At 55.0% G+C, this 17,234-nt stretch overlaps 1 protein-coding gene across 3 annotated transcripts in view; it reads right to left on the minus strand.

Annotated features, from left to right (window-relative positions):
- Window positions 1–17,234, minus strand: part of LOC106485208 (protein CEPU-1) — a 364,330-nt gene that overhangs the window by 155,402 nt on the left and 191,694 nt on the right. For 2 of the 3 annotated variants that reach the window (XM_067309994.1, XM_067309992.1), the window contains exon 1: window positions 6,519–6,791. In XM_067309994.1, coding sequence (XP_067166095.1) covers window positions 6,519–6,685 — 167 coding nt within the window. In that variant the 5' untranslated portion in view covers window positions 6,686–6,791. Of the gene's footprint in view, window positions 1–6,518; window positions 6,792–17,234 lie in introns of those variants that run through there. The other variant, XM_067309993.1, reaches the window with a different exon arrangement.

A 17,234-nucleotide genomic window follows, 5' to 3' on the forward strand; every position in this document is an offset into this window, starting at 1 on the left:
ATTCCATCTCCGAGATGGGAGAGAGGTGGCTAAGATTTGCTGACATGTCACTTTAGCAATAAACTCCTCTTTCAAAAACATGCCATCGCAAGCAAAGCAATCGACTCACAAGCTCCACGCAGCCTCCCCTCGAACCCTGGGAGGTAACGCGCCAGGCTTCTGCATCCCCTTTGATGGAAGATCTCAAAGCACGCAACGGAAATCCTCGCTGGAAAGGAGGATCCAGCAATCACAGGAGGAGGAGAATAGGCAGGGGGGAGGTGGCACTGTGTGCAGAAGGCAGCAGGAGCCAAGAGCCCTAACCCTCCGCACTGCTCACATCTGCAGCGGTTTCCTCAGTGAAGGCATGGATACATAGGGCCCGCTCTCCCCCTTTTTGTGCACCCATTAACCTTAATCCAGGGGAGTCACCAGATCCCTGAATCTATTCAGGATCTAAAGCGAGAGGTGTGGAAGCGAAGGTGAGAGGTGAGCGTGCTGCGCTCTGAAAGAGTCAGGAGAAGAAACTTCTGCTGTTAATACATGAGTCGGTAGCTTAGCTCCATCCTTACCCATGCCCACAGGACCCCTGGAGGCTGCTCCCACCTGAGCACAGCCCACGCTCTCAGGATCCTCCACTGCTCCAGAACCAGCAAAAGCAGAGCAACTGCACCTTGACCTGCAAGCCCGGGCCGTGCCCTCCCAATTTGGACTTGGCAAGCGGGTATGGGAGCAGGAAGGGAAGCGACCAGGAGCTTCAGGCCCTACCGGGTGAAGCTCTAAAATAAATAATTGCAGCAAGATGAAAAATATCAGGTACTGAACTTTGGGAACATCAGAATGAGATGAATATTTCATGGAGCAGCGCGCCATAGGGCTGAGCCCTGGAGAGGAACACGCATACTGATCTGATAACAAGGAGTTCGGTGGTTGTACAAGCACGTGGGGAATTAGCCGGGCAGGGCACGGGAGCACTGCGATGAGCGGCGAGTGACTCAGGACGCCCGCGGGGACGGCGGCGTGCAGGAGAGGTATGGCAAAGCAGTGCCCCTCTGCCAGCATTATTGCGGCTCCTCCGGCTGCTGCGGTCCAGCTAAGGGAGCGGTGGGACTCAGGGGCCTCAAGCCAAATGGATGCAGAGCTGGGAAGCGCAAGCTACCAAACTAGCTTTTACAGTCATCATCGACACCCCCTCCTTTTTTTTTTTTTTTAATTTATATGAACACATATCGACTGCGCCCTCATCTCTGCTTTGCTTCTGTCCCGTCTTGCTCTCTTTGTTTGCACCACGTCCCGGTCTGGTGCCTAACGCCTTGCAGGGCCCCCTGCCCCCATCCAAGGCCACCCACCCCCCACTGCTCAGCGCCAAGGCCGATGGGGAACGTGAGCACGGCGTCCCTGCGCGTAGACGCCTGGGGAGCCGATCCCCCCTTGCCTCCTGGCAGGATTTCTCAACTCATTGACTGCAAACCACAAATCAGTTGACCAAAACCTCAGCGGAGAATTCCCATCACTCAATTCCCGTCACTCGCAAGGGAGGCGGAAGGAGGAGCCCTACCTTGGCACGGAGAGAGAGGGAGATTCCCGCACTCGCGTCTTGGTTCACATCCTTGAAAGGAAGAGGAGGAGGAGGAGTGACAGACGCTGCTGAGCCCTGCTGTGAGCGAACGCGAAGACCTCAAGAGAGAGGGAAGACGGCTCCTCTTGCGCTGACTTCTGCTCCCGGGGTTACCAGGAGCCGCCAGACAACGCAGCTAGCGAGGAACTCAGCTGGAGAGCAAAGGAAACAAACCCAGATCCTCCAAGCAAAAGGTCTGCAAACAACCTGAGGGAGTCAGGGCTTGCACTTTGCAGCGTCCCCAAGGACCCAAGTGAAGGAAGTGTGGTAGAACATACGTCCAAATCTATCGCATTATCCATCAGAAACTAGCTCTATTTTTCTTCATTACACAGTAATAACATGGAAATGTAAATTCCTGCAGACAAAGGGGGTAAAAGATGGGTCGGAAAAGAGTCAGCAAAAGCAGAAGCCATTTCTGAGAAAGCTTGTCTTCTGCTTGGCAAACAGGCGGTTTCTGTTTGTATCTATCGAAATCAAACAAACATGTTTGATTTTGTTTTGCTTTGTAGCCAAGTTATCATTTCTCCAAAATTACTTCAGACGCACAACAGGGGCAAAATAAATTTGCAAAACAGACTTAGGTGAAACATTGCAAAGAGATTAGTGGTAAAGTACATAGCACTTTTCAAAGCCTGAGTGGAAACCATGGGGAATGTCAGGGTTAAAAAAGAAAAAAAAAAAAAAAAATCAGACTCATGTTAAAAACAGATTCGACTTTCAGCGTTGGAATCAAAAGGGGAGCAAATAAAGGCTCTATGTCACACTGCCAAGAAAAGCAGGGGAAGGGTACAGAGGAGCCTGCGAGATATGCGGCCCTAGCCCTGCAGTCGGGTCTGCGTGCCATCTGGTTGGGGCACCAGCAAATTCAGGGGGATGCCGTGCAAGCGCCTGTGCACGCTGCTGATCAGAGCCTCGCAGCGGAAAGTGCTGACTGATGCCAATTAAAGTGAAATCATAATCAAGCCATTTGTTTTGGTGCTAAGAGAACTCCTCCAAAGGTCTCAAAAAACGCCTGGACTCGGTTCAAGCGCTGGATGGACGTTCAGATCAGGTCTGCTGCAATGTGACTCTCTCATTATTGGCTAGGGCAGGTGCCATGCAGACACGGGGGGAACGGAGGGAGAGGAGGGGATCGGCCTCATCTTAACGATGTGGCTTACAAGAGTCAGCAAGAAAGATAGCTCTTTGACCCATCTTGTCCTACACCCAAGCTCTAAATATAACCCCAACAGCAGGAATAACCACAGCTCGGAGACCAAAACAAATGATACGCTGTTGCACCCAACTTCCACACACTCTTTTTCCTATCCTTATATGCTTTGCAGCATCCAGGAATATATCCAGTCCTCTGTCCTACCGTGCCCCGGATGCTAGCTCTATCCCGAGGTCTAACCCTAGATTTGAACCTAGTATAGTGACCTAACGTACCAACACAAAAGCAAGATAAGCAACTTGACCATCCCAATCCCCCCTCCAGCAGGCGTTGCAAGATTGAAGGAAATATTTGAATAGCTCTGGGTTCCTCCTGTCCTAAGCTGACTCTTACGGGTAGTGTTTGCTGTAGTCAGGTAATCCATCCTGGCCAGGTAAAGGAGAACAGAGCAGTGGGCCTACCTGATGAGCCCTCTCATCTCAGCCCTATGAGTCCCGCAGGATCCATCAGCAAAAGTGATTTTTGAAGCTTGGCTGGCACGAACTCCAGTCGTCTCCCCAGACTGAGAGCAGCAACCCAGATCTGCATCAGCCCCAACCATTATATTTGAAGTCACACTTCCAAGCTGGTGTGAAACACAACTCTGCAAGAGCCACACAGCAAAGCCTGTGCCCTTTAAAATTTATGTCAGAGCTGGGCATCAGAGCACAAAGTAATTAACTGGCCTGAGCCAGCCCTTAGGGGCAAAGCCCATAGCATATGTCTTACCTAATACAACCACGCAGCACTCCCGCTCCGCTCAGACCTTGCTATTAGCAGGCGGTTCTCTCCAGCCAAAGCACTTTCCCACCTGCCAACGCGCAAAGGCTTGCGCAGGGCTCCGAGCTGGCTGCGCGCGGCGGCTCGGAGCAGTGGAGGGGACAAGGGGCGAGCCTCAACCTCACGCCCTTCGGGACGCCAACCAGGAACCCATCCGGCCACCGAGTGCGGAGACACCAACGCAGTGGGGCGAAGCTGCTCCTGGGCTCCGAGGGCTGGTTTAAGCAACGTGGCAAGGGGCAGCATAAGCAAAGCTCGCCCCAGGACCCTCGCAACGATAGCGGCTCGTGGGACAAAGCGGAGCCTCCAGCCTCCCGGCAGCTGCCGGCCCGGCTCCTTTCACCAGCACCGAATTAACTTTGCTCCTAGGGACGGTGGGGACGGAGCCTGAAAGCGCCTCTTTGGGCAGCGTTACAGAGGCGGCAGCTCATGGCACAGCTGCCCGAAGGCAACCGCGGGTCCCTGGCACCCTGCCACCGGCCCCGCAGAGCGACTGCCCACCGGAGCCCGCTTCTGGCAGTGACGCGCTCCCGCTCCCGGGACGGGGGGACAGACGGGACTTTCCGAGCGCTTCGGAGACCCGGCTGCTAAGTTTTCAAACTTGCTTCCCCTTTTGTCAGCTGTGCAAAAAACAAGAAGGAACCTCCCGAGGCATCTGTTTCCTTCCAAGTCCTTGGCTGCAGCTCACCGTCCTCCGACCATGCATGGAAATGAGTGGGAAAAGAGGAGGCCCTTTTTTTCCCGCGCGTCCCTCTAGCACAGCCCCTGAGGGCCGCGCCGCCGGGGCTGGGGCTACGGGGCAAGGGGAGGACGGCTGCCTAGGTCCTGGGTGGCGAGGCAAGGCGGGGAGGTGGCCGCGAACGGCGGTGACAGGATCCGGCGGAGCCTTTCTGAGCGGCATTACTATTCCGAACAAGTTAACTCATAAACAACAGATCGATAGTTACACTGGGAGCCAGCTCCGGCGGGGAGGGGAGCGCGCAGGAAGATTCACGCTTCCTTGATTTCCTCTCTTGGAAATCTGTATTTTCAATGTGCTCTTCTCCCTTTCGGCTTCTGCACAGAGCCGTGTGGTGCCTGTGTGGCCCCAGGGTACCTAGCCAGGTAGGCAGCAAAATACGCTCGCTTGCCAGACTAATGCTCCCGCCTTGGACCACAAGGAAGGAGAAAGCCCCCAACTGCCGGTGCAAAACGCAGCCCTCCACCTCTCCAGCTACTGAACTAACGCGACAAGCCGGCAGCAGCACAAGGCCATCAATTTTGAAGAGGAACGCCCACTCCAAGGGGCAGGACACAGGGAAATATTGCAGGCGCAGATTGCACATCCTAACACTGACACGCAGGGCGCACGAGCCCGTCTCTCTCCGGGCGCTGGCACGCCTGTTCCTGCGTGCCTGTGTACGGACAAGGAGAAATTCATATCTTCTCCTCCCAGTAACCCTGGAGAGAAAAACTCAGGTGCCCATTGGTACCAGGTACCACCCTGCTACTGCCACCCTCCTGTGGCTTTTGCTGCCTGGACCTCCAGCCATCTAAAATCCTCTGGCTTTGATATCCCCATTGCAAGAGCTGGGATTTTCGGTGCTTGGGAGAGCCCAAGGATGGAAGAGAGGAGAGGAGATACCTTCTTTTAGCCAAGCCCAGGGGGGCAAATTCAGAGCCAGGCCACCCCTTCCTCCCCCCCATCTACCTATTTCCAGGTCCCTTCACCCAGCCAGGCTACGGTGCAAGATCAGGGAGGAGGGAGGGAGGGAGGGAAGGAGAGACGGCCACCCAGAGCAGAGTCCTCCTGAGAATAGCACATCCGAGCTTCAGGAAACACATAGGGAGGGTATTCGTGTTTCTAGGGGCCAAACTGAGCCCTCAGTTTAAGTTCCACCATCATTTAAAAAGAGAGCGTATTAGGAGAGAGCCGGGTGAGATCCTTCCCTAGGTTGTCGCCCTTGCTTGGCCCTGCTCCACTCACTGGCGCAAAGCAGGAGAGCTCAGCTCCTGCCTTCCACACCCATCTGGCCCCGCAGATGTTAACGTGTCACCTATGCAAGGTGCTGGCAGCGGAAAGTCACTCCTGAGCAGACAGGAGTTGTAAGCCCTGTTTCAGAGCACTGCAATTAAAACCAGGCTTTTTTATTTTTAATGTCACTATTAAACATCCCTGTCAGCAGCGAGGGACCTCCTCCTGGATGACTGAGTCCATCTGCTGCAAGGAGAGGAACGGGTATCTGGGCACAAGATGTCCCAGAAGTTACAGCGATCAGAACCACGGTTCCTTTGGCAGCCTCCACGTCCCTAAGAGAGCGTTTGCGGCTGCAGCTGAGAGGATCTCAGCGCGGGGTGCAATGCCCAGGCTCACATTTCACACCGCTCCGAAAGAGTCCGCGTCGGCAGGGAGCGGGACCCCCCCGCCTTTGCAGCCACCCCAGCTAGGGGATGCTTAAAGCAGAGCCGTAGCATCTGCGCACCCTGCTCCCCCCCATCCCCGCAGGGATGTCACCGGCACCTTCGGAAACGGCACAAACCCCCCCACCGTCGGGGGCTCAACAACTTCGGCAAGGGATTTGTGCTAGGCGGCATAGGTGCCGCGGGGCAGCGGGGTTATCTCCCAGGTGTCGCCAGTCGCGGTGCCGCGGATGCCCCCCTCACCCCCAGCGCGCGCCGAGCCCCCGCAGCCTGCGGAGGGGAAGCGACCGGACCTCGACAACGCTGCTGCCAGCAACCACGCGCACCGGGGGCCGAGCCTGCCGGGGGTCCGCGCAGCACCGAGCGCGGGGGGCCGCGAGGGAGCCGGGCTCCCCTTCTGTCCCCCCAGTAACTTTCCCCGAGGCACCCGCGGGGCTGAGCCAAAGCACCCGCGCCTGCAGCCCGGCCCCGCCGCCCGTGCTGCCCGCCAGCCCCGCCGCCGGGACGCGCCCCCCACCCCCGACCCCCCGAGCCCCCTGCTCCTACCTGAGCGTGGCGCTCTCCCCTTGCCGCACCGTCACGTTGTCCATAGCTTTGGGGAAGGCGGCATCTCCGCTGCGCACGGGCACTCCTGCGGGCACAAGGAAGAGCAGCCTGAGACAGAGGACGACTAGGCACCTCCAGGGCAGGGCTAAGCACCCACCGACCCCCATCCTGGGCAGCGGGGACTTTTCCAACAGGCAAAAAACACACCCGACAAGGCCACCGGGAGCGAAAAGGGGGGAGAGCGGGGCGGGGGTGCGTGCGTGTGGGGACGGGGGGGAGCAAAACCACCGGGGCCGGCGCGGAGGCGAGCGGCGCGGAGCTCCACGGCGATCAGGAGAGCCCCTGGAAAGGCAGCCTGCGAGCGCTGAGCCTGCCGAGCGGCATCCGGAGGGAGTCCCCAGTATCCTTGGGCGAGGGAGGAGGACGGGAGGGCCGGGGGGAGGAGGAAGAGGAGGAGGAGAAGTGGCAAAGGTGCTGGACGCTGGGCGAGCCGGCTCTTCCCGGGAAGCAGTCCGAGGCTCACTTGGGCACGGAGGCGCCGGGGGAGCCGCCCGGCTGCGCCGCGCTCCCGCCCCGCGACACACGCGCGCTTGTCCCGAGTTCGCGGCTCCCCTCCGCCACGCGGAGCTGGGGAGGGGGGGGCCGGGAAAAAACAAACAAAAAAGCAGTAACAGCAACAGCAACAAAAAACCCAAAAAACTGCGTGAGCTAGCAAACAGGTCCAAAAAGGCACGAAAAGGCAAAGGTCTCCAAGCAGTTCCTCTCCTCCAGCCGCGCCGGCTGGTCCAGGCGGGATGCAGGGATGCGGCCGGAGCCGCGGGCGCACGCAGGGGCGGCGAGCGGCGGGCGGGAGGCGGCGGCGGCCCCTCTCAGCACGGCCGGGCGCCGGGCGCCGGGGGCCCCGAGCACCGCGGCGCGGCGCGCACACGCCGCCTTCCCGGCGTCGTCATGGCAGCGGCTCCATCGCTGACCAGCGCTTCGCCTCCCCGCTCGCTCGCTCGCTCGGCGCAGCCTTCGCACGTCCAGCGCCGCCGAGGACACCCGGCCGCGGGGCTGCTCCCGCTTTAACCCCCGCCGCGCCGCGCTCCGCTCCTCGGGACCCCCCCTCTCCCCCTGCCCGCAGCACGCTCTGCTCTCCGGTGCGCTTACCTGCGCCACGCAGCCCGCCACCCAACTACCGCTGACATTTGCCCGTTCGCTCCCGCTGCACCATCCCTCCCCCCCACACACACAAGCCGCCACGCAGGAGGGGAAACTGAGGCACGGGAGGCTCCCCCCCGGCGCGGTGGCGCAGGCAGCCGGCAGCGTGCCCTCCCGGTCCCCCCGCACCTCGCAGTCACGCAGCACCGGCGCAGGTGGCGAATTCCTCCCCAGGCGCGAGCACGGTCCCCGAGTACTTTTTATCAGCTCGTAATTTAACAAATATCGCATTTGCTTATGCCTAGTAATTCCTCCTTCCCTCCGCTAGCTGCTCAACACATTAATTTCTCCAGGCACCATCTCACTCCGGGAAAAGGTGCCGGGGAGCCATCCTGAGAGCACGAAGCCCTGAAGCGACTGCTGAGCAAGCCCTCCCGTTAGCCTCCTAAAACCCTGCGGTGCCGAGCCTGCACCGGGGCTCTGCTTGGGGGCGATAGCCAGGGCTGAGCCTCTGGAGGTGCCACCAGGGCTGCAGGAGCCCAGCGCTGGTGGAAACCGGGCCTCCTCCGTCCGCTGTCCCCGGCGGCTCCGCCGCAACGCGGGCACCCCCTGAACCTCCCTAGAAGTCCTCACCCCACTGCAGTTTTGCACAGCCCCGATATTTTTTTTAATCACTGCCAACCTGAGCTGGATTCAAACTTGTGACCTAGATGTGAAAGGATCCATAGCCCGTTACTAATCCCTGGAGTCTCCGAATCCCCTGTAAACTACTGCTTAATTCACTAACTGTGCCATTTAATCTCTAAAACATTATGAGCTGTGCCGGGCAGAGGAAACACTCAATCAAATAAACCTTTATTATTATTGTGCGTGCTGATAGGTCATATGAGAAAGGGGATTGCTTCGCACGCCTCTCCTCTCCTTCCTTTGCTGGAGGCTCTGCTTTGAATTTAGCACGGGGGAAACGCGCTGCCTGCAGTCTTGCATTTCCCCACTGCCTCCCGACTCCCCCGGAGGAGGACAGGAGCTCCCCCCAGCTCTTGCCAGGAGGAGTTTAATCTCCGCAGCTCACTCCGCTCCTGACCAGTCTGTCCGGGGAGCGGTAACTGCCTGCACGGAGCAGCTCCAGCACTGGGGGGTTTGCAACGTGTGGCCTGCAGCCCCCTTGGGCCTGCAGATTGGACCTAAGGGGGCTCTGAAACCTCACTTGGAGAAGTGAGACCACCAGCGGTAGGTCGAAACTCATTGCACGGGAACGTGACATTAGGCTGGGAAATTTTCCAGGTTGCACAAGGCAGTAAAGAACGAAGAGCACTGCTTTTTCCTTACTGCTGCTTCTCCTGATGCAGCACCCAAGCGCTCCTGGCAGGATGAGGCCCACTGCGCTCCGCGGGGCTCAGACCTAGTCAGTGCTGGGAAACACGCTGACCCCTGTCCAGGACCTTCCTACTAATCGGCACACTCAGCACACAAGAGCTCGCTCTTTCTACAGGGCAGCTCCTTGGATGGGCAGCAACCACCTCCTCCTTCAGCAGAACCACAACCATCTCCTCCTTCAGCAGAACCACAATCTAATGAGGACAACCAGGTAACCTTCCTACGCGGTATTTGGGCCCAGATTACCAGCAGCACCTTACATCACGAGAGAAACCAGCTGGCCACGCTGCAAACGCGCAAGGTTGGAGCAGAATGTGACCTGCTTGCACGGGGAGGCAGGCCCAAACTCTCCGCTGCTACGACGGGGGGCAGCTCCTGCCCAGCAGCGTCAGTCTTTGCAAGGGCTGGATTTGGCCCATTTGTTAGGAGATCATCAGTGTTATTTGAAAATCCCGAGGAATTTAAATCCAATATACCCGGCTCCTGCATAATGAACCCCCAGCAGCATCCCTGGTCTAGCTCCCTGCCTCTGCCTCTCCCTCTCTCTCGCATACATACAATGTACATATAAATCAGCCTGTCACAGCTCGTCTCTTCTCTGACAGCTGTAATTGCTTCAGACTTTAAAAATATCTATAGACAATAAACACACGCATGAAAACAGCAAAGAGAAAACGAAATCAAGATTCCTTTAAATAATTCAGTTGCTCCAGCAGCAGAGGAGCCAGCAACTGAGTCCAGCTGGGAAGGTTCAGCAGCAAGAGAAAGAGAGCTTTGTAGCTTCCTCTGGGGAAGAGAGCGCCTTTTTTCCTGAGCTGGTTTTCGACCACGGCAGCAGCAGAGTCTGCCATATATGGGCTAAAAGGCTTGCAAAGCAGCACCTATGCGAGGGGGAAATGCGGCATCTCCCTTTCGGCTTCTTAAAGCTTTCTTCCTACTCAGATAAAAGTCTTTTTCCTAGGTGAGCAACAGGCAGGAGACAAACAGAATAAGCAAAAACAAACGCGCATGCCCACGCTATATATTTATATATTTCTCCAACGCATCTCTCCAACCTGCTCCGGCTTTCTAACAAGGCTAAAGGCCCCCCTCTCCTGGTGGAGACCATAAACAGGGCAGGCACCGGCAGCAGCGGGGAGCAAGGCAACGGCTGGCCCTGCCGCGCGACTCCGGTGCAGAGGGGAGCAGCGGCACGGACCGAAGCCGGGGCAGGATTGCCCCCCGGGGAGCCGGCAACCGGCGGGGAGCAAGCTGCGACCACAGACGCATTCAAGGAAAGGGAAGGGGGTTAGGAAGAGCAAGAGCCCATGGTTTCGCTTTGCCGAGGAACGTCTAAATGGGAGCATCAGGGTGGGAAGGCAAAAACTGGGACGGGGAGCAGAGGGCAGCTCTGAGTGCCTGGCACACGGGGGAAGTGGCTGAAATCCCGGCTGTTTGTCAGCCCGGCAAAACGGTTTTCAGCAGATATTTACTCAATTTTCTAGCAGGAGATTGGAGAGGGTGAAACTCAGCAGCGCCAGTTCACAGCGACTCTGGAAAACATCTTCCAGCCCTCCGCTCACGTGGCCCTTCCGCAGCCCACCTGTGGCTTTCACACAAGGACGGTTTTTAAGCAAATCGGTCCCTGTTTGCCCCGGGGAAGAAATGCCGAGTTTCGCCTGGGTCCGTGTCTGCCCCCAGGAACCCCTGAACCTGGGAAAGACCTGGGGGCCCTCCAGCAAACCCTGCCTGAATTCCAGGCTTTTGAGCAAAATTAGAGAAATAGGCTTAAGCCTCTAATCTGCAGATGTGACTGGTCCTGCAGGCTGATATCCACATGCAAAATTGCAGCTACGGCTTTCTATCAATTGAAATAACACGGGTTTTGTATTTCTTCAGCTTTCTCAGAGCTATCTCACGCAGTTCTAGCATCTATTTTACACGGAGCTGCCTGCAGGGATGACTGATAGATAGGCTCATACAACACCATATACCTAGGCCTATATATCTGCCTATAAACCTATGTACATACAACACTGCACCTCCCAACGCCAAGAGATTTCTGTTCTGAAAAAAATACCCACAATAAGTAGGTCACAGCAAGGCAATTTGTACAGCCAGATTTTTCTTTTAATTCCTCTTTTTTCCATTTTATGAAGCTGATAGATGGCAATCTACAACCCCAAAGTAGAAATTTATTTTTAATCCGAAAGTGCCAAATACCATCAGAAACATAATTTACGCACGAGCCAGTCTCACTCCTTGAAAACTAAAACATTACTTCATTCCCCTTTCAGGCTAACACATTCCTCCTCATTCTTAAATAAGCCCCGAGTTGCAAGAAGTGCTTAATCTTGCTGGCACGAGTCAGGTGAATCACACGCAAGTCGGGGAAGCTTTTCCTGAAGAACTGCTCAGCCCTGCGTGTCTACAAGCAGAAGACACCCAAGACACGGGCCCCTACACCACAAACCGGACCGACTCATTTACCCCACGGTTAACAGCTGCCCCAATTAAGACACAACACGCCTGCGAGTCTTACTTGGCTGGAGGCATTTCACAGCCCTTCTCATCCCCAAGTAACTCCTGCCCTGAGCAGGGCAATGACCCCATTCTGGATGTTTTAGGCAATTTTTCTGAATGCAAGAAGGGTCCTCACGGACACCCAGACCTCGTTCCCCACCACCCACTTTTCACAGCTGAGCATAGCCTGGCACCGGGAAGGCTCAAAACCTCTGTTTACAGAGTTTCAAAACAATGCAGCAGGCTCTGCTAATCCCCACTAAAGATGCAGTTAATATCTAACTAGCGTTTATTTAAACTCACAGTAACTATACTGCTAAAGTTGAATTAACTGTGCTTTTGGGAGCCTTCCCCTAAAGCCACGCTGGGACCCGCTGCTCCGCTCCCTCTTCTTCGGCGCCTTGCGCTAGGCACCCTGCCACAAAAACAACATTTTGTTTGCCCTTAAAAAAAAACCCAAAAAACTGGTGGGCTTGCTTTTGTCACTCACTCTCTCTGCATTTTCCAGGGCAAGTTAACTCCTTCCAGTGCTTCTAGATACTGGGGAGCACGGAGAGGTCGGAGCCGCACCGCCTGTTACTCGGCACACCCATAGCATACCCCGTGCCACTGGCTGCCGAGGCAGCCCAAAGTGCTCCTATTCCTACTGTCCGTAGGGATAAATGGCAGCAACCCTGAGGATGCTCTGATTTACATTACAGATGGGCCCGGCAGCACTGCAGCTCGGACACAAGCTCGGGGAGGGATGCACAGCACTCCCTAAGGCATGACTTTTCCTTAAGGATTAGCCCTTTCTCTCACGGTTCTCAGCGTTTGATTCTTTTACAGTAGCCCAGCAAAAAAAACATACGTATTTATAAAGTGATGCTGCCATACACGCAGCCTTAATATTAAATATCTCTACGGGGAGTTAAAAAATTATCACAGAGATCCTGAGGCATGCCGGCACAGTGGAAGTTATTAACTGGGATTGATCCCAGCTGTCCTTGGTACAAATCGATATTGTTTCTATATAAATCTGTTTCTTGTTGCATTGTTGTGAAGTTACGTTGCTATACTAACACTTGGAAAGGCATCCTTCACCCTCCCACACTGCATCCGCGGCTGCATTTGATCGGAATGAATCAGGTGCCAGAGACAGCTGACGACATCAGATAAAATCATACCATTAGCCATCTAATAGCATTTTATAAGCGTATGACATTAACCCGGTGCTCTACAACTCAATCCACTCTGCATTTTAACGGGAATAAGTATGTGTGCCCGCGAAGAGTGAGAGGAGGAAAAAAAAAGCTGAATAGGCTGAAAAGCAAGCCATGCCTCAGTTCTCACCTAGGATATTTGGGAGCACCGGCACAGCTTCGCTAAACACGAAGGTTTCTAACAAACAATGAGCTTTTCTCCCCTGAATTTCTTGGTTTGCCTCCTGCCACATGCTGATAAGGCGCACGGTATGGCCCAACAGTTGTTTTCGCATTAAACACGAGAACACCGAGGCGGTGGCGCCTGCCGACCTGCCGCGGCTTCGGAGACTTCGGTTTTCTCCTTTCGTGAGGCAGGCATCATGCAGACGGGGATTTTGCAACACACATCATCTCCTTACGTGTTTGCAGGCAAGACGCTGTGTACCAGCACCACCAGCTCAGCTCTCCCCTGCCCGAGCCCAGCTAGGTGACATCCATGGGCTTCGCACCCATAACCCAAACCCAGGTGTCCTTCAGAGCGCCGACCCCAAAGCGGCGAGTTTGCTGTGTTTTCCCCCAGGAAAACAGCAGTCCAGCCTCTGGGGTGGCAGTATGCCCCAATCAAGAAATCCCAAGTGGAGATTTCACCCAGAGAGCCTGGGTATCAGCCCATGCATCCTCAACCCCAGGGGGAATCAGGGAGGCAGATCTTCAAAACCAGTCCTGGTCCACCTTCAACCCAGCCACATCCCATCCTCATTTTTCCCCAGCCAAGTGGACTCTCGCGAGCCTGTTCCTACCAGAGAGCTGCTCCGTCTGTGCAAAACAGGTGGAACAGCTGTCAGGAGCTGAGGAGATATCTTGATTTAGGCCAATTTTTTCAAAAGCAGATATTAACAGCAGAGCCCTTGCAATCCCTCCTTTCAAACCACCGAGCACTCAGCAGCTCTCAGTGAAACCCCGGCCCACTGCCAGGTGTTCAGCATCTTTGAAAATCAAACGCTCCTGGAGACACTGATTTGCCTTTTGCCTGCAGCTGGGTTTGGATCTGCATCAGGCACTGTCAGAAAAGGTGCTCAGATGCAAGCTTTTCCTTCGGACTCCCACCAAGCTGCAGCCAGGAAGGGGCTTCTTCAGACATCCCTCAAGCCCGAGCGCCCGCACCTTCGCGGGCTCCCATCTTTCGCTAACCTTAAGCGCCAAAGTCTCATTTCACAAGGCGCTGAGGCTGCCAAGTTGCCGGCTCCTCGGGAACAAAAGCAGGGCACGCTGCTGCCTGCATGTATCAATTCTAGTTTCGCCACTGCTCTTCTGACCCTCGCAGCGCTATGCATCCAAGAATAATATTAATAATAGTCGTGCCATTAAGCAAGATGCTGGGTTTGAATCTGAAGATTTTGAGAAATGATCTCATAAATTTAATTCCCGGGGTACCATCTTTGAGCGTTAACAGGCACAGTCGCCTCTGAATTCTGGGAAATGAGCATAATTACATGGAAATCGACAAGGCACAAATGCCAAGAATTCTGTTAACCTTTAATACTGCAAAAAAACTCTCCCCTTGTAATTATCTCTTTCCTTTGTCTTAAATGTTACTGATGAATATTTAGTGGGATAAGCAAATAAAAGGAGGCTGAGGGGTGCAAGGAAGTGCAGCCCTGCGTAGAATAACTCTGCAAACCTCACAGCTTGAGAGTGGTTCCAGCCGAGAGTCTGCGTCGCGGCACGGCTACAGCCCAGAGCCCGAGCCGGGCTCGGACCCCGGATTGCCAAAATTGCCACGCGGGGCCATGTCCCCCCAGGCTCCCACGCAGCCATGGCTCATCTCCGTGGGATGCCGGCAAGTGGGCAAATGGGGCTGCACCAAAACCAGGCTGGCGCTGCTGCAAACCTGCCCTCATTCGGGTCAGTGGCACAGGCGCCGGGGAGACCTGTGGTCCCAACCGTCACAGCTACAGGTGCCCTTATGCCAACCTAAACTTCATCTTGGAATAAAACTTCCTGGGTAAAAAACACATCACCTTTCAAACATATCCTCCCTAGGGTTGCAAATGGCACTGCCCTCTTGCTGCACATTGAGTCTGATGGAAAGAAGATTTTCTCCCGGCGTGAACTGCATTAATATCTGTCACCGCTCTGGCATTTCTGCCTATAATGATGAAAAATATGAGCAGAGAATGCGGGGTGCTCTCAGCGTCACCTCCCTCCCCGTGAAGCAAAATTAGAAGCAGCTGCTCCTGTTCCCGTACTCTTTATGGCTGCACACCACAATCTCTGGAAGCTTATTATTTAGGGGATCACGTGGGGATAACTGAAAGTCACGACCTATCCATATTCAAGATGTGCCTTACTGCAGACAGGGGGTCAGCTCTCCCCTCGTCGGAGCTAGATACTCGTATAAAGGTCACTCTCCGCTTTTAACGTCGCGTCAGACCAACCGCTGCCTGAACATGGAAGAGAAAAAGGCAAATCTCCCCAGTCAGATGGAGAGAGCAGATCTCCATCTCGGGACGAGAGTGCCAGCTCTGATCTGCATCTCCGTGCCAGCACAGGTTAGTCGGGCCATAATGGGCCGTAACTCCAAACTTGCCGCGCTCCAGTGGTCCCGACAAAGGTGAGGGACCTTTCTCCTGATTTTGAAAACGCCCTTTCAGTCTAAGCCTTTCAGCTGATGGACCTGCTGATTAGGATGAGCAAGGACACAGTGAAGCAACAGCACCGAATCAAACCACAGGCGACAGGAAAGAAACCCCGCCTGCACACAACCATGGACATGCTTCTCTTGGCCACTGGGAACACCCTGAGGTGCTGGGGGCTGAGCTTAAGGCATGTGACAGGGGCTCCAAAGTCACCGATTCAACTCCCAAATCTTTCACTGGCTCTTTGGGTTGTCCAGAACAAGTCGCACGCTAGCAGCCAAGGTCCTCTTGGTCTTCACTGCTATTGGTGCCTCTGCTCATCCCAGCTCGCATCACACCTTCCCACTGCTCCGTAAACACAACCCAAGTAGGTTGTCACCCAGGCCATAGTGTTTGCTAGCTGGTAGGAGCAGTGGTCCATGAGTCCCACAGTCCCACCCAGAGAATTAACGTGCCTAAGGAAAGACTGGAGTGGTTTGCAGTAGAGTCAATGCAAACTTCCACTCCAGCCTCACACTGAGACCTTTGCAGGCTCTCCTCCTTGTTCCAGGAGGAACAAAGCCAAAGCAGTATTTATTCACAGAGGACTGGAGGGAAAAGTGAAACGAAAGAGGTTAGCTCATTAAGTACGACACCGACCAACCCCTCCCGACAGAGGTCTGAGAAACCAGCTCTGCAGTTACCGAGAGGAGGAACATACGTCAAAGCCTAGAGACAGGTCTGATCCGCCAGCGAAGGACCCAATCCTCCCCAGAGCCTGGGCAACGTTGCGGCTGGCTTGGACTCGAGCCCATCACTAATGCACACACGCAGACACCTCCAGCAGCAACTGCCCCGCGCAGAGGCAACCTCGCTGCTCCTGACCTCGGTACGAGGCAGATGTTTGCTCTCCTCCTCTCACTCTCTCTGTCTGTCTTAAATTGGAGTGAGCTTTCTAGTCTCCAAGCTGCTTTTATGTCCCTTTAAAAGGTTATAAAAGCTGTCTTTATATTCCAATAAAGGGATATAAAAACAACCTTTTTTGCAGCTCAATAAATGTGGTTAACTTTTCCCCCCATTAATGCTCTTCTCCATGGCGTTGTGGGCATGTGCCAGCTGGTGCTAGGCACTGACGTGCCGTGACACCGGAAGGAGGGCTGGTCCCAGGGCATTTGCACCTGGAAACCAGGACACAGCAGCAGTGTCCCACAGGAGGCCAGCGAAGGGCTGCGCTGTGACATGATGGAAAGTCAAATGGACAATATACATCAAGGGGAGATGAGCCACCCAACAGGGTTTTGCCATCTCCTGGACTCCTCCCTCCTAGACAGCATCCCTTGCACGATCCAGCTGGGAGTCGCCACATCTAGGGCTGTGCCACCTCCCTCCTGGGTGACGAGGGACAGGTTGCTTCATCGCCCCCTGCTCTTCATCCGTGATGTCTGTTTGGACTGTCTTGACACTAGGTCAGCAATTATTCCTTTCCGAGCACTAGTGCAGTGCCTAGCGTAATGGGACCCTGAGCCCCACCGGTGCCTCCAGACATCGCTCTAATTATTATTTACTGTTTGTGCAACCATCCTGTGGCTTTGCAATCAGTCTTTCTCAAAAGCTCCTCTTTCCTTGGAACTGCAGTGGAGAGGATCTAACCAGTCCCTCTGCCCATCCAACAGCCTCTCCAGGCATTAAAACAAGGAGGTTTATTATTTTTGTGACAGTCTGTTCTGCAAGGTGAACACAACTCGTATGAATCAAACCAACTTGGATTTCATACATCATTCCCCAACACCACCAAAACGAAGGGCAGGAGGGGGTTCGGCTGCAGAATACAGAGCAGCGAAGCATGTTTATTGGTGGTGATCTATTAGTAATTGGGAGGCTGGAGGGAGCTGGGA

Source organism: Apteryx mantelli, chromosome 23 (assembly GCF_036417845.1).
Source record: "Apteryx mantelli isolate bAptMan1 chromosome 23, bAptMan1.hap1, whole genome shotgun sequence".
NCBI lineage: Eukaryota > Metazoa > Chordata > Aves > Apterygiformes > Apterygidae > Apteryx > Apteryx mantelli.